At 43.7% G+C, this 20945-nt stretch overlaps 1 protein-coding gene across 1 annotated transcript in view; it reads right to left on the bottom strand.

Annotated features, from left to right (window-relative positions):
• Nucleotides 1-20945, bottom strand: part of LNPK (lunapark, ER junction formation factor) — a 691124-nt gene that overhangs the window by 507749 nt on the left and 162430 nt on the right. Inside the window, exon 3 of the mRNA XM_078681527.1 lies at nucleotides 1571-1612. Within this exon, the coding sequence (XP_078537653.1) occupies nucleotides 1571-1612 (42 nt within the window). The remainder of the gene's footprint in view (nucleotides 1-1570; nucleotides 1613-20945) is intronic.

Here is a 20945-nt window from a genome sequence, read left to right as displayed (position 1 = left end):
AAAGATGCACGCTGAAGCCAATTGCAGCCGACGAAAACAAAAGCACACGCACGAGTGGTCCGCTTTCAGAAGCCTCTACATGAAGTCTGGCAAGCAGCGCATGCACGATGCTACAGGCTCGACCTAAAAAGGGCTTTGAATTAAAGACATTTTTACAGGCCACTCGTAACAAGAGCTTAAGAGCATCACCACGGATCACCTGTTAAAATGTCTAGTAATTGTCGCAAGCTAGTGATTTGTTTGAGACTGCAAAACATTTTATTTACCAGGGAATTCCTCTGTGGAAATATGTGCAGTTTGTGCTACAAGGAAAGGCATAGGAGACACCAAACAGGAGGAAGCCACCAAGAAGCACAAATTATTTGTAATGCTTCGTGGCGTAGAAGAGCCACTGGCTCACAACAAGCGTTTAGGAAAAGTCAGAAAAGAAAGGTGGAGGTATAGTGTGAACGTTGTGGGAATCTTCCATTAATGTGGTTTAAAGAGAACCACTGAAGACGGCCAATTCATTGAGAAAAGACCACTCATTTTTGGCAATAGGGAAATATTATGCATCTGTACCACAAACTCCTTTAAGTATTGATTTGCTGATGTAGAAGCAGAGTAAGGCACAATAATTTAAATAAGTGCACCTTACCCATTATCATCAACTTCACAGTGCGTTTTTTAATTTAGCATTTTAGTATATTCTTCCGTTTTCTCCCTATGCCCAGCCTATCAGCTAGGAAACTTTCTTGCAGGGTGCCCCAGGGCTCCTCGTTGAGCTCTTTTATTTAACATCTATATGGTAGCATTGGTCAAATTAACAGACTCTTTTGGCCTTAAAACGATTTCTTATGCAGATGATACACTGCCTATTTGCCCCTTTGCAGTAGTTTAGAGAGACCCAGCAGCTATGCAATGCAGAAAATAAAAAAAACAGATATTCTTCTGTTTGGTCATCTGGACGTGGAATGGCTGTTCAGATGGTTTAAAATGTGGCAGCCCATCTGATGTTATACATTCCGGGGAGGACGAATATCACTCCCCAGTGGTGAGAGCTTCACTGGTTCCCAGTCACAAAGGGGATTCTTTTCAAAGTCCTCACTCTTACATCAGGCTCTCTACCAGCGGGGCCCAAGTATTTGATTAAATGAATTAGGCACCCTCTTCCATCCAGACCTACGCTCCGCGTCTGAGGGGTTAGTCACCATTCTGAGGTTTCACCACTCACAATGTGGAGGCAGGTACTTTGTGGTGGTGTCTGGCGGTGAACAAAATCAGCTTCCGCTTGATATCTGCTCAATCTCTCATGAGCGGTCCTTTCACAAAGTGTTAAACTTTTTTTCAGCAAAGTAGCAGGCTTACTGGTTCTCACGATATGGAGCTACAGTATTAGGACACATCTTGGAGTAGCGATGCGCTCCACAAATTTCATTCATTCTTCAAATGTAACCATTCAGGCTACTTTGGCAGCATTTTATAGGGTTCTCTTGTTATGGTGTTAGAAAGAATCAATTTCAAAGTCATTATACAATTTAGTTTAAAGAGGAAGGACATACACTTTAATATAAACAAAAACAAATCGTACCTTTTCCATAGTTTCCAAAACTTCGACAGTGGACGGTTTGGCCTGTGTAGATAAGAAAGGAGTTTAAAATAGATTACAATTACACTTACAAATAATGTAAAATGCATAGGAGGACTATGTAAAACGTGAGGTCGCATAAGTAGGCAAAGGGGGGTACAGCCGTGATCTGCATATATAAGGAAATGGAAAGAGTCTATAGGCCTAAGCATGCTCTGGTAAAATCCTGGAAAGATTGGGCCAGACAGCGCAAATCTTGTTAAAGGAGAAAATGAGTTACTTACCTGTAACTTCAGTTATCCAGTATTGGTATCTTTCATAGATTCACATGCTTAGAATCATCCCCGCCGACGAGGTGGGGGTCGCGGTATAATAAAACGTATACATAGGCTACTATGGATAGCGAAGTCACTACATTAGCCTATATTAGTCCTTTTGCAAAAAGAACCAAACTTGGAACACAGCCAATCAGGCTGCAGTCCCTCTTAGAACCCTCCACAGAGGCAAAGCCTCAGATAGCACAGGTGGCAGTAAGTATGCCATAGAGATAATGTAAGCCTCTCAGGGTGTGTGTGTGGGGGAGGGAGTATGGGGGGGTGGGGGGGGGCGAGGGGTCGCATGTGAATCTATGAAAGATACCAATACCGGATAACTGAAGTTACAGGTAAGTAACTCATTTTCTTATCCAGTATTGGGGTATCTTTCATAGATTCACATGCTTAGAATCAGAATAGTTAGCAGCAAATAATCCTCATTTGTGGGTATAAATAAAAAACAATAGATACCTCGTAAAACCAATACAGCAATGCAATACAACATTCTAACCCTAATAAGGGAAATCATATACATATGTAACAATACACCACATATATGTCTACATGTAATGATATAATCACCTCCCTACAGAGGCTTACCTTATTTAAAAAGGTTAAGCAACACTGCTTGACCCACTGCTTGCCAGATCAAGATAGTAATGCAGTTTAAAGGTGTGCGATCCACCTTGCGATATTGGATTTTGTCAGCCGTTCCTGGCTTTTGACCACCATAGGAAATAAATAATTGATCAGATTTTCTGATGGACACAGTACGTGAAATATAGAATTTTAGACATCTTTTAACATCCAAGGTATGCAAAGATTTCTCAGCAGAGGTAGACTGATTTGAAAAGAAAGAACGCAGTACAACAGGCTCATTAAGATGGAATGTAAAGGGAACCTTCGGAATAAACATTGGATTAGTTCTGAGGAGAACATAATCATTGATGAATTTCAAATAAGGTTGCTCGATAGTGAAAGCCTGGATTTCAAGGACTCTCCAAGCAGAGGTGAATGCCCACTAAAAGTGCTGTCTTCCAGGAGAGGTACTTAAGGTCAGCTTTATGAACAGGTTAAAATGGATGTTTCATGAGCTGCTGTAACGCCAGATTAAGCCTCCATTCTGGAGAAGGAGCTCTGACGGGTGGAGAGGTTCTGGAAAGCCCCTTTAGAAATGGTTTGATCAAGCGATTAGAGCAAAGGGATGCCGCTCCTGCAGAACATCTGTAGGTAGAGATGGCCGCTAGATGCAACTTTACCGATGTAATCATAGGAATAGACTTTGATGATGATAGAAGATAAAGTTATGCCTTATCTGGACAAAATCTTAAAGGATGAATATTCTTGTCACTGCACCAAGAGCAGAATTGTTTCCATTTCAAAGCATAAGTCTTTAATGTAGAAGGAGCTCTTGCCCTAGCAAGAATATCTCTACAATCCTGAGGTAGATCCATCTCCTTGAATTCTGTGAATCCAGAAACCATGTATGAAGATGCAATTGGACTGGACGAGGATGAAGAATCTGGCCCTTGCTCATTGATAACCAGGTTGGAACTGTAGGAAGGAGGTATGGTCTTGCGTTTGGACAGTAGGAGAAGCTCCGTGAACCAATGCGGACGCGCCCACCGCGGAGCAATGAGAATCATGTAACATAGTTCCATCTTGAGTTTGCGGAAAAGTCTTGGGGTCAACGGAAAGTGGGGAAATGCGTACGCAAAGATCCCTGACCATCTCATCATGAAGGCGTTCCCCCCCACGAGCCCTTCTCCGGTTCTCAACTGGCAAAGAATGGGCACTTCAGATTGTTCTTGGAGGCAAAGAAATCCAGACTTGGTTTGCCCCACATATGAAATATATGTTCCACCACGGTTTGACCCAGCTCCCATTCGTGACAGGACTTCAAGGTCCTGCTCAGAGTGTCCGCTAAAGTGTTGTTAATCCCTGGCAAATGCTTCACCTTGATTTTGATATTGAGAAAGCAGCCATTCCCAAATGCTTTGAGCTTCTTCAGACAGAATGTGCGAACGGGTACCTCCTTGCTTGTTTAGATAATGCACGCAAGGGGTGTTGGTTCCGATAAGAACAGTTGAACCATGGGAGAATAGACTGCAACGCTACGAAAATGGCTCGAAGCTCCAGAAAAGTGATATGCATTTTCGCCGTAGCAGCGGACCATCTTCCTCTTATGCAAAGATCTTGAAGGTATGCACCCCACCCTTCTAGGGAGGCATCTGTTGTGAGGATAAAGTCTGGCACGGAAGGCAGAAAAGTTAGCCCGATTGAGCCCTTGGATCGCAATCACCAGACCAGCGCTTCTCCAATAACTGGAGTTATTTCCACTAGGTCGAAGACCCCGAGATCTGCAGCCACCGACCGTCTAGTTCCTCTTGAATCGGCCGCATCCTTAGACTGGTGTGAGGTATTAACAGAATTACTGATGATAGTATTCCCATGAATTATTTGACGAATCTCACAGAAGCTAACCTTTTTAGGAGATCTGATGCCAGAGAAATGAGACGTGATTGCCTTTCCATGGACAAGAATGCCTTGTCTTGGGTAGTATCCAACACTGCCCCTAGAAACTGAATTCTTTAGGACAAAGAACTGGTTTTTGAATGTTCAGTGACAGTCCCAGGGATCGAAAAACTTGTAGGCATGTGGACGTTGCTCGAGAAGCCTGCTGAAAGGAAGGAGCCTTTATTAGCCAATAGTCCAGATAAGGGAATAATTGTATGCCTTGAAGTCGGAGGTGAGCCGCCACCGGAGCCAGGAATTTCATAAAGACTCTCGGGGCTGAGCGTAAGCCGAAGGGGAGGACTTTGAGTTGGAAATGTGCACCTGCCACAGTGAAACAAAGGAATTTCCGATGCTTGAGGTGAATGGGGAAGTGGAAGTATGCATCCTGGAGATCCAATGTTGCCATGAAATCTGCATGGTCCAGAAGCTGAAGGATTTGAGGTGTGACCATGCGTAAGGATTCCTTCTGAAGATATTTGCTCAGCTTTTTTAAATCCAGGATAGGTCTCCACTCCCCTGACTTTTATATCAAAGACCCACTTGTCTGTGGTTAATCTTTTCCAATTTTTGATATGTCGGGATACATTTGGAATCCTGTAAACAAAGATGTGGCAGATCTGCTGCAGGTGCTAAAAAATCATCACTGTTTTCTAGCAGAGTCCTTGCCTTGAGGTTGACGTCTACTGTTCTGCTGTCTAAGCGGCAGCTGGGGGGTTTCTGTAGGACTGCTGCGGTTGATAACTATATCTTCCTTGATTGCCCTGGTTTTGGTATCTTTGATAGCCACCACAAAAGGAATACGATCCTCTGCCTCTAGCTCCCCGAAAAAGAGTCTTCCAATATTGAAAGGTGCCGAGGGCTCTGGAAGTGTCAGTATCCTTCTTGATCTCTTGCAAAGCCTCATCTATATGTTTCCCAAACAACATATCACCATCAAATGGCATGTTCAAAATCTTTGTTTGGACCTCAGCGTGAAAGGTGGTAGATTTCAACCATCCCTGTCGTCTAAGGACTGCTGCTCCGGCAAGTTGACGACAACCCAAGGAGGCTAGGTCCATAGAAATATCAATTTATGAAGCAGCCCTTTCTCCTTCAAAAATAATTTTCTTTGCCTCTTGCTTCTGGTCATCTGGTAGGCAACTGAGGTATGGAGAAATGGCCGACCATAGTTGACAGTTATATCTCCCTAGAATCGCCAAGAGTTTGTATTACAAACTGAAGCACCCGTCATGGTGGCGAAACGCTTACCAATGTTATGAAGGCGCCTCCCATCCTTACCCGGCAGTGCTGTTACAGAAATGGATGGATTACGAGACTTACGCTGTGCCGCCTGTGAAATAACGGAATCTGGTCTAGGGTGTCCAGACAGGCAAGCAGGAGTATTATCCGGTGCTTTGTCGATTATAGGGATTCCTCCTCCTCCTCCTCCTCCTCCTCCTCCTCCACTCCATCATCTGACTCCTCCAGATAGGAGGTAAGGGTGAAATATGAGAAACGTCCTGGTAATAGTTCCTTGAAGATCGGAATAACGATGATAATTTTGAAGTCAAAACTGGCGTACTGTGTAGAGATGTAGGCCTTATAAGCTTCAGCATCGACAAAATGTACATAGACAGTGAGCCAGTATCAGTAGAAATAGCCAAAACAGAAGATACCATCGACATTGTAATCGTTGAAATCTTAGACGGAAAAACCATAGTCAACTATGTTGTCGTGGACGTCGAAGCTGCTGCCGTTGACGCTGGACTCGTCAACTGGAGCTGTATCATCATCAACAGTGGACCCGTCGTCAAGAGCTGTATCGTCATCATCTAAAGTGTCGACGGCATTGTTCCAATCGACGACGAAGACCGCGTCAACGAGATTGGCCTAGTCGACGGCGATTAAATAATCAACGGACGGTGCTTTTTCTACGTCAACGGGATCCTGGCTGACTCAGAGTTTCCTGCTGTTTTGAGGCACTTCAGTCAGACATATCTACTCACAAAGTTAACGAAAACTGAGCAGAGCTCAGGGAGACTTCCGGTCACACGACGTGCAGTAGAAAATCTGAGGGTTTGCCTCTCTGTGAAGGGTTCTAAGAGGGGGCTGCAGCCTGATTGGCTGTGTTCCAAGTTTGGTTCTTTTTGCAAAAGGACTAAGATACGCTAATGTAGTGACTTTGCTATCCATAGTAGCCTATTGTATAATGTTTTTATGACTATTATGGATGTTTTATTATACCGCGAGACTCCCACCTAGTCGGCGGAGATGATTCTAAGCATGTGAATCTATGAAAGATACCCCAATACTAGATAACGGTATACCGCACTAGTAAGGGCTACCTAGGCTGGGAGTGTGCACCGGAAAGCTTAACATAGTTATTTTAGGTCTAGGGACATTCCCAACAAGGTCATATCTTGCAAAAATATTAAGAGGCTACAAGAGGAGTAATCTTTATGCAGTTGCTCTTAGGTGGGGGGGGGGGGGGGAATTAGTTGGTGGACACTAATACACATGTTACTTTTCTGTACAAAATGTAATTCCATCAGAAACAGGTGGCTATCTCCTCTTTTTGAGTCATATGGGATAAATAGCATGACAAATGCAATTGTATTATGTAATAGAATAGATAGCAAGGACATCTTTCATAACGCATCTGCATTTTTGTGGAGGACGTTTCGGTCGTTAGACAACTGACTGGAACATCTAATATCCAGAACCCAGAGATAGTGTTCCGAGATCAACAAGAAGCTCTTACAACCATTTATGTATACGCTTTGCACATATTTTAGGAGCATGTACTGTACTTTTAATCAGTTTAATGGTTTGCTATATTAGGCACTTTACGACTGTAAGCACTTTATACCAAGTGAAGCTCTGGATACTAAATGGCGACTGAAGTAAAGCCATAAATATATCATCTATCTATGTATTTTGGTGTCCAAGGGTCTTAAAGAGAATCTGTGCTGGGGCATACACGTACAGTCCAATATAGACCATGATAAAAAATAATTTCAATGCCCAGTTCTGTATTCTTCAATTTCCAGGCACCTGCCCTGTATAGAAGCGTTCTTTCTATGTCCATATCATACCCACTCCTGCAATTAGAAACTAATATCATATTTTAAATGTTTTTATTTGCTGCTTTTCTCTGCCTGAAGGTTCAAATTAAGTATTTTATTGGAATGTATATTAGCAAAGATTAAAATTATTTTATATTTACATTGTAATACATAATCACAGACAGTATATACGGACGTACACCAATACATGGTTAACTATTATTCGGTACATTAACAGATTCACAAATATGGGTGAATATACCAATTCTAAAGGAACCCATGGTTTGTGAATTACACTGGAGGAAATCTAGAAAATAAAAAAAAAACAGCAACCTTTTTTGGGTGTGTGGAAAACAAAATTGGAAAAGAAAGACTTTCTATAAAATGCTATCTGCCAAATATTTGTGGGCCAAGATCAACCTCTTCCCGGTTTAGATTAATAAGCAGAGTTAAAAAAAAAAAAAAATAAAAAAAACATTTTTTGCAGGTGACAGTTTAACCTATTTTTTGTAGTTACCAACTAATTGCAGTATCTTGTGGAAACGTGCAACCAATAGGATAGATCTACAAATCTGAAAAATAGGCAATATTTGGAAATCAGCATCATATAATTTTCGTACATCACAGTTAACATTAAAAAAAAAAAACATAAGAAAAATGGGAAAAGGTCACCTATTTTATTTCTGCAATTTTTTGCACTGATGGACAATTTACAAAAGTAATATACAGTGACAGACTATTCTGGTCGCAGAGATATTTTGTGTTTGCTGGTTGTCCTAAAAGATGCGCTACCAAGAGATAACCGAGCTACATCTTTTAATGATTTAACATTGTGTTCAGACTATACATTAATTAATTTAGTAGAATCTAAAGAATGAAAAATGGGTATGAAAGAAACCTATGCACTTTTTAAATCTGTCCAAGATACATAGTTCGAACACTGGTTAATTATACACCTCTGAATTTGGATTATCCATACGGGCATGTGATTCAGAAGGCATTGTGAAAAATGTTTTCTTTCTTACACACTGGCTTACAGTTGAAAGCCAAAAATGTGGAGAAATTAAATTGTTAAACTTTCTACTTTTCTGCGTTCCCAATTCTCCAACAGCCCTCCACTGGTGTGTAAAGGCTGACTGCCTGCAACAGGAAAGGCCTTGAAATGCAATGTGCAACATGAAGATTTCGCCTTGAAAACGGACCCTGCCCTGGGGGGCAGGGGGGATGGTGGAGGGGGTGGTTCCGGAGGTCGGCAGGCCAGAGAATAACTGCCCTGCAGCAAAACACTTTCAAGAAGGCTACTCTGTCTCTATTGTAACAAACCAGAGTCCCGCAAAGGTGGGACCCGGGCTATGACCCAGGAAGCGTTCCTACACATTGTATCAGCTTCTGGCCAGGAGGCTTAAATAAAGGGGCCGGGGTCGCTAGTGACTTCCGGCTCGCACCACGACACTGAGTGTGAGTGTATTTACTGGTGCTCGCCATAACTATTGTATGCATGGTCTGCAGGTGTCCTGCAACAAAGGCGACAAGGGTGGTGACAAGTAACACCCTGCGTACCAGGTGCGCACGCAAACTCCTGAGCCAACGATCCATGCCCGAGAGGAACCGCTTAACTGGTGGCCCTACCTGCACGCGTCCGGAGTAACGGGTGAAAGCCCCCATGCTGCTGACGGTGCGGCGTGACCTACAGCGGCACGACATCCTGCAGAGCAGACGTTCATTGACTGAGGAGAAAGGCACTGCGGCCTGCTTCTACTGCCATCCGTGCGTCTCACCCACTACTGGCTCTAAGGCTCCGCAAGCCAGCAACGCCGCTGCGGCCCTGCCTGGGGAAACGTCCACTTGCATGCCTGTGTACGCTCTTGCTCAAGATTCCAGGCAGCTGCAGAGTGTGATCGCCTGCACCTCTTGCGGCCCAACACAGTCTGACTCGCGAGTGCACGTGCAGGGGGCCTTAAGACCTCCTGTCAGTGCAGTGCCACAAGCATTTAAAATGCAATAGGTCTCGTCTTTTATTAAGTTAAAGCCATATGCTTTGCTATACAATACCATTAGCAAAGCAAATGGTATTGTATAGCAAAGCACATGGCTTTAACTTAATAAAAGGCGAGACCTATTGCATTTTCAATGCTTGTTTTTCCTGTTTGCAATTCAATGAAAGCTTTCACAGAGACGGAAAAAGTCCCAGCATGTGGTCTACAAACCACAACATGCTGCTTTTAGCACCTAATGCAGGGTGCACAATAGATTGTGGTATTGATAAGACTAGGAAATTAGCCTTTGAGACAGTAAAGAAAGTGCTGGAGGGCATGTGTCTGGCCCGTGGAAAGTAAGTAGTTAGGCAAATGTTTACCAGTGAGGGTGTCTGATATTTGGGAATGCAAAGAGGATGAAAAAGGTATAATAGTTGCTGCACACATGATAGTTTTGTACTACTTCGAAAAATGCATTTTTTGTGACCGCATGTTGTATAATCCTGGGCAAAGCGCTACGCTCCCGTAGTTTGCGAAGTTTGCGCTACTTCGCACTACGCAAATTTCACGTAGCACAGTGCAAACACGCGTAGCGGTAATTTTTTGCTTGCTCGCAGTCCTCGACGTCAAGTTGGCGACCGCGAGCAACCAAAATGACATCCCGGCGAGACTTTTTCCTCGTTCGCGGTCAGCAACAAGTTGCCGATCGAGAGCGTGGAAAATAAACCTCCCGGTGAGCTTCTCAACGCAGGGCGGTCAGGTTTGTCATTGTGAGTGGTCGCGTATACTCGCGACCGCTTGCAATGAGAAACTACCTGTCCGCGTTGAGAAATCTACCACTTGAGTAGAAATCTACTCGAGCGGCAGAAAACGACCGCTTGCACTGTGCAAGATGCGGTTCGCACTGATTGCACAGTGCTGTATGCTTGTCCGCACTGTGCAATCAGTGCGAACAGTATTTTGCACAGTGCACTGTGTAGCTACGCGTAGCTGCACAGTGCACTTCGCGTAGCGCTACTTCACAAACTACGACCAGGGTGAATGTTATACTCTATTAACGGCAAAATTGAAATAAAGGGGCTGGGGTGGCTTGTGACTTACGGCTTACACCACGACACGGAGTATGTGTGTATTTACTGGCACTCACCAGAACGATTGTATGCATGGTCTGCAGGTGCCATGTAACATCTATGATGAGCACGGGACGTTCCTGTCCTCTGCATTCCAAAGGTAATATGGAGGACATGAGCCTCTAGTCCTCTGCCTTAAACAGGTCCATGTATTTTGCTACTGGTTGTCATGCAAAAAGCCATATGACGTGTGGGTGGTACACCACTTTCTACATTATGCAAAGCTGAAAAAATAGGAAAAGACCTCCAGCAGAATAAAACACGAAACATTTTTAAGAATAATACAGAGACACAGGTGGGATAAAATAAATGACTTCCCTCTGTGAAAAACAGCCTTTGGAAAAAGTATGACAGGGTCTTCTTTCAGTCAGCTTTGCAGTTAAAAGAGCCGACAAATTACAACTAACACCCGTCTTCTTGACTGAGACTTTCACTAAAGACACTTCTTTAAGATCTAACACCAACACATAAGAAAATCCAAAACGTAATGCTTTCCATGCAAAGGACTCATGAAGTCCACACATCGCGTTTCACCAGTCTAAAAGCAAATGAAACATGTTTGCCATTAAAATGTTCTAAAGTGCGAGTAAAGCCTCAACTAAATTACAACGAAATACCAGCATTTCTAAAGCGCACAGATACCTCAGGAGAGAAGATTAAGCGAGCTATTGCCCAGAGTCACATGGTGGTGGGATAACCTGCCGCTGGCGGTCGAACCATGAACTCCGTGGTATGGAGTCGGGCATCCTTGCCGCTGCGCCACACCTCTTCCACTAAACGTCAGGTTTATGAAACCATTTAGAAATATTAAGTTGAAGACACTTTAGGATATTTGAAAAAGTCACAGAACAAGGAAAAGATTCGTTTTCATACATATTTATACTAGATTACTGTAGGCAAGGACAGTAAGCAAGAGAAGAACCGAGACACAGATAGGTAGATAAGGGGTGATCAGTAGATCAGGACAGAGATCTAAAAATAGTCCTCCGTGAATATTCCCAGGAAAGAATTAGACCAGATTTGGCAATATCTAGGTTTGATTTGATACATTAACTTTTGGTTTGTGGTTCTAAATAAAAACCCAAATGTTGACATTTTATAACAGGATTATAAAGAATTTTAAGTAGTTTGTTTAAAACATTAAAGATTTATACGAATTTTCGAAGTCATTTTCTACCCGGAACACAGCTAGGCAACGCCTAGGAATGGATCTCTGCTTAAAATGCTGACGACAACCACCTCCCTTACCTAAATAGCAGGTTAGTACAAAGCATTTCGAGCCACCTTTGAAGAGTTAACCAACCAGTTTATCCAAATTTGCTAGTCGACAAACCACATTCTAGCTTACTGAAAAGACATCAAACATGGTGCACTAAAGCTATCTGAGAAAGCTGATGCCTGATACAAGCATATCCAACTGATGGGCAAACAGAACTAGCGAACCATAAAAGCTTTAGGGAAAGCAGCGAGGCCTAGATGGAAGGTCACTACAATGAAGCACACACACCAAAGATTTTATTTTTGAATGCCAACTGCAACTAAAATAGGTATGCAATACTTGCTACAAAGGTCACCAAGTCAGACTTGCACAAGGACACGCCCCACTAACCAAAACAATGTGAAAACCTTTTAAACTACTGTTGAAGCAAATTACTGAAAAACTTCAATCACAACCAAACCAACATAGAGCCACTGCGGCGCACCAACATGTTAAGTCCAGCACCAACTACCAGTCAGCATCTGGAAATCACATCAGACCTATAATGTAGTTTTCACTTAACGTTCAAGGTTTCGAAGGCCTCCTGCAAATATAAAGCATCAAACCACACCGTTTCTCCATGGTAAGGTGCATTTCTTAAACAATTCAGATACAGAGTCCAGAGATAATCAAGATTGTGTATTCCTCCATCTATCGGATGTAGTGTATATTGTCATTATAATAAGCATAATAAAAGAAGTTAGTATATCCAAAAACCCAGCCCATTACTGCACCATCTCCAGCCTAAATCCTCACATATGAAATCATGAGCCAACTACAAAACCACAATGAGGCTCATGATTTCTCAGCCAACAAAAAAAAAAGATTTCACCGATCCTGGTAACTAAATAATTTCTGAAGGACATCAGAATAACTCCATTCTCCATTGATAAAGACCAACTATGGGCAGTAATCTTCCACTGCACCTCTGTGCCCAGTGATGTGGCCCACAAAATTCCACTAGAGTGGTTTGAGAAGGGTCCATGAGCAGAAGACCTACCATTTAATTGGATCCAATCCTTTCCTGCTTGATTAATTACAGCAGGTTGGATTGGTCACCTGTGACCTGAAATAAGGGTGCCTCATTCAGGGATATCCAGGGTTCCTCATGACCCAAATAATTTCCGGTATCTACATGTTGATGCATATCAGGACTTTGGTTAAACAGCAATGGCTCTCCCTTGATCTATAGGGATCATAGCTAGATCCTTTGAACCCTAGCTAGCAGGGAAAACAGACAGGGTTTTCAAAGTGCCTCTCCGGTCTGGGTCAAGAGTGCCACTGTGTACACAGCAAATCAGAACTTTCAAAGACCTAGCACAGTAATTATAAAGTAGAGCCCCTTTTGGCAAACCACATGGAGTTAGTAAAAACACACGCATAAAGTATAGTGTCCATAGATTCCTTATTCAACACCACCCTGGGGTAGAATATAGCAGATTTACTGAAAGAGCTTTTATAGTATCAACTAAGGCAAACATTTGACAAGTTGTGTTATTATGTTATTATGTTTTTTATAAAGCGCCTTATCACCCAGAGGTCTCTACAAGTGAATATAAAAAACCCAAACACTGTATTCTTGGACTAACAAGGACACTGTATTAGATACTGCCTTAATAAGAAATGGAACGTCCATCCCACATACGTTATCAGGCTGCACGCCATCTAATAACAGTAGGCAAATGTGAATGGCTCCCTGGTTCAAGACATTTCTCCCTGCCCTGTGGCAGAAAAGCACAGCCTTTTGTAGGCGCTCACACAAGGGTAAGAGCATGTGAAAGATTTGGTTTGTGAGAATGAATGTTGCATTCGAAAGTATGGTGACATTTGTACATGTATAAGGTGCAAAATCAAAAGCTTCAAAGAACAGCTATGGCCCAGCTCAAAGGGCATGCATATAAGAAACGTCAAGACCTGATTAAGGTCCCACTGAGGCATCGCGAATGGCTTGGGGGAGGAAAGAAGAGTCAAACCTATTAACCAATTCATCAAAGCACGTGATTTAACAATGACAGCTGCTCAGGTAAACGCAAGAAGGCTGAGGGGGTGACAAATACCTTTTATTGTGGCTACTGCAAGGCCTAGCTGAGCTAACAAAAGAACAAACAAAAGGTATTAAGAGACCTTTGCTTGCAACGCCCATAACACCAGGCGACAAACGTGTCCCAACACCCAGCATAGGCAGCATTCATTGAAGGTTATCTGGCCACAAGAATGATATTAATCACCTCAGCCGGCAAGTCCTATGCATTTAGCTGCTGCCACTTAATCTTCAAGCATGGAGGTGTAAGTTGCGGATACTCGAATGCAAGACCATGCCTTGTTGCCTCTCGAAGAGGAAGTCTGATTCCAGGAGTGCTGGGTACCACACATTCTTGGCCCAGTCTGGGGCAATGAGAATGACTTGGGCCAGTCAGACTTGATCTTCCTCAGAACCAGAGGCAGGAAAGGCTTACACAAGGCGGTCCTTCCATTCCAGACAGAATCAACTGCCTGAGGAGTGCTTTGGAAGAAACTTAAATGGGTCAAATTGTCAACACTGAATGTTCAATGTTGAAGAAAAGATTTAGCAAAGAAATACTTGTGAAATTAACTGGATAGCAGGAGGCGAAGACGAACAAAAGAGGAAGTTTATTATGACTATGTACAGCAAAAGACCTCAGCCACAGCTGTCGACCAGCACGTTCTCTCAAACACTCAGCGCAGGGAGCTCAAATTAGAATCTTCTGCGTGGTGACATTCTAAAGCCTGTCACCAAGAGAACAAACCATTATCAAGCACATGGGAGTAGGTGAGTGGAATAAACAGTGCAACCCCACGAGAGCGGAAGATACCATACATCCCCCTCCTTTACACATTTAATGAACAGTGAAAATAAGGAGCAGATGTATGATGGCTAAATCTACTTGTCCACATAGTGTTCTAAATGCTTTGGGCGGAAAACAATCATGCAACTTTTCCTAGGAGACAAGTTGGACTTCCTGGAACACTCTGGCTCTAGTGACTTGGCACTACTTTGAACTATACTTTTAGATTCCAAAGGGTCGTTGGTGTCCACAGTGGTAACAGTTACTTCACCACCCTTCCCAGGTTCCAAATCTTCCCTTCTTGTGTTTTTATAGCATTTCTGAGCAACTTTACAATTTTGGTAGGCCCAGTGAACGCTGATCAACTTACCCTACCTGAGGTAGCTTTAATATTGACTATGTCCCCCACATGAAATCTCATGTTTTGACTGCATGCAACTTGTCAAATCTGGCTTTTCTCTCGGTCATGGCCTTCCGTTCTCTGTTTCGCCACTGTGCCTCATTTGAATGACCTGTCCAACCTTTGTACCACTTCATCCACCCTGGAACCGAACCTTGTGTTGGGTTTTCTAGCTTTGAGGAATTCAAAAGATGTCATGCCTGTGGTTTGATGGGGGGTGCGCCTGTAAGCTTCTAGGCATTTCAATACCTCATCTTTCCAGCACAACCCACCTGCCCGCGCTAGTTGGATACACTCCTTGATGGTCTTGTTGAATCGTTAAACTATCCCATTGGTCTCTGGATAATAAAGTGCACAAAGCTTGTGCTTTATCCCATTGCATGCTAGGAATTTCCTCATTTCTTTTGAGCAGTTGCACCCCATTGTCTGTAAGCAAGCTACTTGGCAAACCTCCCCTGATAAACACTTCTAGTAGGAAGTCTATGACAGTTCTGGTGGTGATTTCAGACAAACTTTAACTCTGATCACCTGGAGTAGAGATCTAAGCGTACCAGTATGTAAGGTGTGCGATGTTCCCCTGTCAATGGACCCACTATGTCAAGAGCCACATCCGCCCAAGGGGCCAACAGGAAGAGACCTACAGTGCATAGAAGGCGTGTGTTTTAGAACCTTGTCACTTGTGAAGCATGGTACACAGTCCCTTATTTTCCTTTCGATCTCCCGATCCATGCTGGGCCACCAATAGTCTAGACGCAACCTCAGTTTTGGTAACTCCCAGGTGCCCCTCGTAGTGGACCACGCTTTCTCTCAAAGTTTCGGGAGGGACCAACCTTGTACCCCTGAAAAGACAGTTGTCAGTGATGGATAGTTTGTCTCTGACCATCCAGAACGGTCTAAGTGTCTCTTCCTGCTTGTCTTGGCCCATTCAAACACCCTTAGTCTTTTCACACACCTTCTGCAGGAGCACGTCAGCTTTCAAAGCTTCCTTCCAGCGTTCTTCTACGGCACACACATTCTCCGCCTGCATATCCTGGTCTGCTTCATCTTCCTCCACACCAACGACTGCTTCATCGCTTTCTCCTCTTACCAGGCGAGAGACAGTCCGCTGCAAAGTTACACACCCCGGGTACGTATTCAACCTCAAATGTGTATTCTTGAAGACTCACAAGCCACCACCTAATTCTGCTTGAGATGGAGTTTAGACCCTTCTTCATGAATACTTCGACTAGAGGCTGGTGGTCGGTCCTCAGATTGAACTTCATTCCCCACACAAAGTCTCTGAATTTAGTAACAGCCCAATGAGCTGCCAAAGCCTCTCTCGATCACTGAGTAGTTGACCTCTGCCTTGCGTAGCGAGCATGATGCAAACGCTATTGTTTCCTCTCCACCTTCTCCTACTTGCATTAGAACTGCTCCTAAACCCTTGGAGCTGGCGTCCATGGTTATGACAGTTTTCCTGCCAGGTACAAAGGATTTGAGGTTTGGTGCTTCAGCCAAGGCCTTCTTGTTGTCTTCGAACTCCTTCTGGCACGCCTCATTTCAGTCAAATGTTATCCCTTTCCTTAGCAGGTTGCGGATGGTATATGTGCGTCTGGCAAAGTTCTGAACAAATTTGCTGTAGAACTCCACCATGCCCATGAAGGAATTGATTTCATCTTTACTTTTGGGGGGTGTGAGGTTAAGAATGGTGTTTTGCAGATCTGTCTTAGGACGAATGCCCTCCGTTGTCACCTTGTGCCCCAGGAACTCTATTTCAGCACACTCGTTCCTGCACTTCTATCTCTTTACCGTGAGACCTTGTTATTGGAATCTCTTAAGCACCTGTCTGAGCCTGAGATCGTGTTGTGTACCATCCCCCCTGAAAATCAGATCATCATCATGATAGCATAAAACACCGGGTATGCCCTTTAGGAGGTGGCTCATGAGCCTTTGGGAAAGCATGGCAGCGGGCACAAGTCCAAACCGCATGCGTTTGAATTTGTAGGCCCCCATAAGCGTGATAAACGCTGCGAGTTCTTGTGATTCTGGGTGGAGCCTGACTTGGTAGTAGGCAGAGGTTAGATCAAGTGTCGTAAATACCTTTGCCCATGCTAACCTGCTCATCATTAGTGAAATGTTCGGCAGAGGGTATTTGTTAACTGTAACTTCCCTGTTAAGTGCTCTTAGATCAATTCACAAACGCACTGCGCCATCACCCTTCTTGGCTGCAACTATTGGTGCCAACCACTCCGTGGCTTCTACTGGTTCAATCACTTCCAATCTGCACAACTTCTCTAACTACTCCCACATTGCTTCCTGTATCAAGATGGGTAGGTTCCTATTCTTGGCTGAGACTGGCTTGGAGTTTTCTTTGAGTCTTATTTTGTGTGCATAGTGCTTCAGGCATCCTAGCTGTTCGGTGAAGACACCCCTGAATTCTTCCTCTATTCCCTCCAGTCTTTTCCCCCAACTCTTGTACCAATATCTGAGGGTTCTTGTTGGGATTGAGGTAAATGCCCTAAATCCTTTTGGGCTTGCCAACCTAGTATGTTGTCCCCTTTCTTGGATACATATATCTTTGTGACTGCGAGTAAGTCTTTATAACCTACGGGGCCCCAGAAGTAACCCTTCACCTGTATAGATTGCCCACCATAGTCTCCCGGTCTAACATCCATACTCTGCAGTAACAAGTTTCCCTTTGACACGCTCAAAATTCAGCAGATATGATTGTAAGTTTGGAACACGAATCCAACATTGCTTCAACTCTGGTCTCCTCTGTGGCTATGAAATCTTTGGGATTGCTTACTGTCTCTCCCTGGATCTGTAATACAATTTCATCACATACACGGGTGGCGTCATCTCAGTTGTTTTTCCTGTGATTTGCATTAATTCTGCAACCTGGTCTAAAATGACCCTTCCTACCGCACTTATTACATGTCACTTTAAGTGCAGGGCACTTCCTGTTATTTGCTAAATGTCCTGCTCTGCCACACCTGTCACAACTTCCTTTGAAACTCCCAACCACCCTTATTTTCCTACTGTTCCTTTTTTTGACCATGGACTGCACACACAATCTCACTCCCAACAGAGACTTCATTAACTTTGGCCTTCCCCTCACAGTCCTTTTTGATTTCACTCACACACTGCATCATGTGTTCTACCTGTTTAGCTACAATAAGCACCTACCCAAGAGGCGGGTCATCTTTTAACCACAACTCTTCTTGAATACGCTCAATCTTACACATCAGGAGAAATTGATCACTTATCTGTTCCGTTTCAGCGCCAGGATGCCTGCAGGGTTACCATGCGCTCTACAAATGATTTAAATTAAATTAAAAATTACACACGCCACCAAACTTGCATGTGGCAGCTAGTTTTCGCAATTCTGAAACAAATTCCTCTACAGTCTCACCCTCCTTCTGCCATCCCTTTCCAAAATAGTAACGTTCCATAATTGTGCTAATTTTCGGCAGTAAGTGGATGTCTAGTTCTCACAATAATTTCTTACTCATTCAGCCCTCTTGCATCGTTTACCCTTCTACCCCTAGGTAATGTAGTAGTAATGCCACTTTCCTTTCAAGTCCCAAGTTTGGACCACAAACTACTGCATAGTTATGGAAGACCTTTTTCCACTTGTTCTATTTGATAGAAGATGCTCCGCACGACCTCAAAATGAAGAGTCCACTTGAGGTCCAAAAAAGGACGTCCACTGAGTTTGTAACTCTTGTATTCAGAGACCTCACTAGGTGGTTGCTGACCAGGGAGATGTTCTGCTTGTTCTGTCACCGCCACAGGCTTAGGGCCTACTGGCACAGAATGGGGGACCACATTCCTGCCTGCTTGTTACCGTACCACATAAGTTATGCCTGTGAGAACCTGCACTACGCGCCCCTTTGATGGGTGGCAGGCAGGCTTTCAGGGCTAGACAGATCACCGAAAGCTACAGCAGGTAGCTATGGAGCTAGACCTCCGTTGGAGACTAGATGCCTCTGATTTCAGCTTCTCCCAGGTGACCTCCTCAACCCAAAAGTGGCATATCTGTCACAACAGTAAGCCCTGGGTTAGATGGGAGAATGGCTTGCCGCAGGTTAAACTTGCGTCCTCTAGCCAGCACTGAAGATCGTGGCCTGAGATCTGAATAGAACAACAAGAAAAATGCCAATACTGATATCTAAATTTAAACCCCAAGTTTCCTGGACAGCAAAGGCAAAAGTATAATGCGACCAAATGCTATTTAATAGCCCTTTATTTAAACCAATCTTCTCTAAAAGGTCATTTGAAATTCAAACAAGAATCACAATTACATTATAAACCAACAGTGGAAGTGGACACTAGACATTGACAAGAATCACACATTCCTTCACTACACATTACTCAAGCGTTTCACAATCATACCTCACACATCCATACAAAAACAAAAACTCACTCAAGTGGGGAATGGATAAACCAAATGAGGAGAAATGAGTCTGCCAACAACATCTACATTACAGTGGATTTAAAATACACCATATACAAAATCAAAAAGTCGAAGAATGTACACGGGGTACATATATTTAGCCTCCACTTAGCACGAAACGAACAGATCACTTGCAATTTCAGCAAACACTCCCGGCGTGGTAACTGGGAGAGAAAGAAAAAGATTGGTAGGGATTGGGAGCCTCCCAATCCCTCGCGGACCCGTCAGCCAGACCAGCCTGCATCCGGACATTGTTCCTACCTCGCGGACCTTGTTAATTGTACCGACCGCTGACCCATGGTTTCCTAATTCCTGTTGAACCGAGAGCGCGGCCATCAGCTTTCTCTCTCCAAAATCGCAGATCGACTATAACTAATCGACCGCCCTGGAATAAGGAGGTATCCCTTCCCGCACTCCCAGGCGGCTAATCTAACGTGCTCAAAAACAGCTCGTACCTCGCTCTTGCCACGGAGCCCCCATTACCAATTGGGAGAGTTTCCAAGTCCCGGCTGAATAAACATTGTTCACGCGTGCCTGCGGCTTCTACCAGCCCACATAGAGGCGTATATATTACTTTACCAGGCAATTATTTTGTTAAGTCCTAAAGATGATCCCTTTTAATTAGAGCCCGGGATCGAAACGTCGACTGCTCTTAGTAGTCATACTGTTGACCATTGTACACTATTGTCTGTATGTACTGCTCTGGGAAACACTGATACTTTTGACTCTGACAGTGCCCAGATTGCTCTTTTCTTGTTTGCCTGAAGAACCTTTCCTTTAACTTCCTTTCTCTCTCTTCTCATCCTTTCAGTATGGCACAGGACTGCGCCTTACTGCAAAAATTGTTTGTTGCAAAAATGCATTTAAACTCCTAAAAATACTTGAATTGATTGATAATAAATTTTCTGTCCGGCTGGGCATGGAAAACATAGCAGCCTATTGTGGTCTATATATTTCAACTTGGTTATCTTCTTTAGCCTTGGACCTTTGTTTTTCTTAAATAACTGATACCCATGGTCCATAGCTACCAATTGGGTCCCCCTTGTTTCCTAAAAAAAAGTAGAAAACTTAAGAGCGGCAGCAATCTGAATTGTTTTCATCCAGCAGCAGGAGATCTTTGTCGGATTGGCTTGCAGGTTGGTCCTGGTCCTCCAGAGGTTTCTGGAGCCAAAATGGCTCTAAGTCCCTGGTATCAGAAAATGTTAGAATTACACGGACACCAAGCCTACGCTTGTCAGGTCAGACACAGCAGGTCCTCTTCTCTTCTGTTCTTCCACACATCTAGAACATTTTCTGAGGAGGGTACTGTGCGTGCCAAATGTATGTCTGGCACCAGCCGGTGGGAGGAAGGGACTCCTCGCCTCTTCCTAACCAATGAGGAAGACCCTACTCACGTTTGCAGCACTCCCTATATGTCCTCTGGCAAACAATTTCACAGTGCACCAAGACAGTGAAACACTTCTCTTGATCAAAGACTGTGTACCACCCCAGAAGAAT

The sequence above is a fragment of the Lissotriton helveticus genome, chromosome 3_1, assembly GCF_964261635.1.
Source record: "Lissotriton helveticus chromosome 3_1, aLisHel1.1, whole genome shotgun sequence".
Taxonomy (NCBI): domain Eukaryota; kingdom Metazoa; phylum Chordata; class Amphibia; order Caudata; family Salamandridae; genus Lissotriton; species Lissotriton helveticus.
This window is presented reverse-complemented; position numbering and strand designations above follow the sequence as displayed.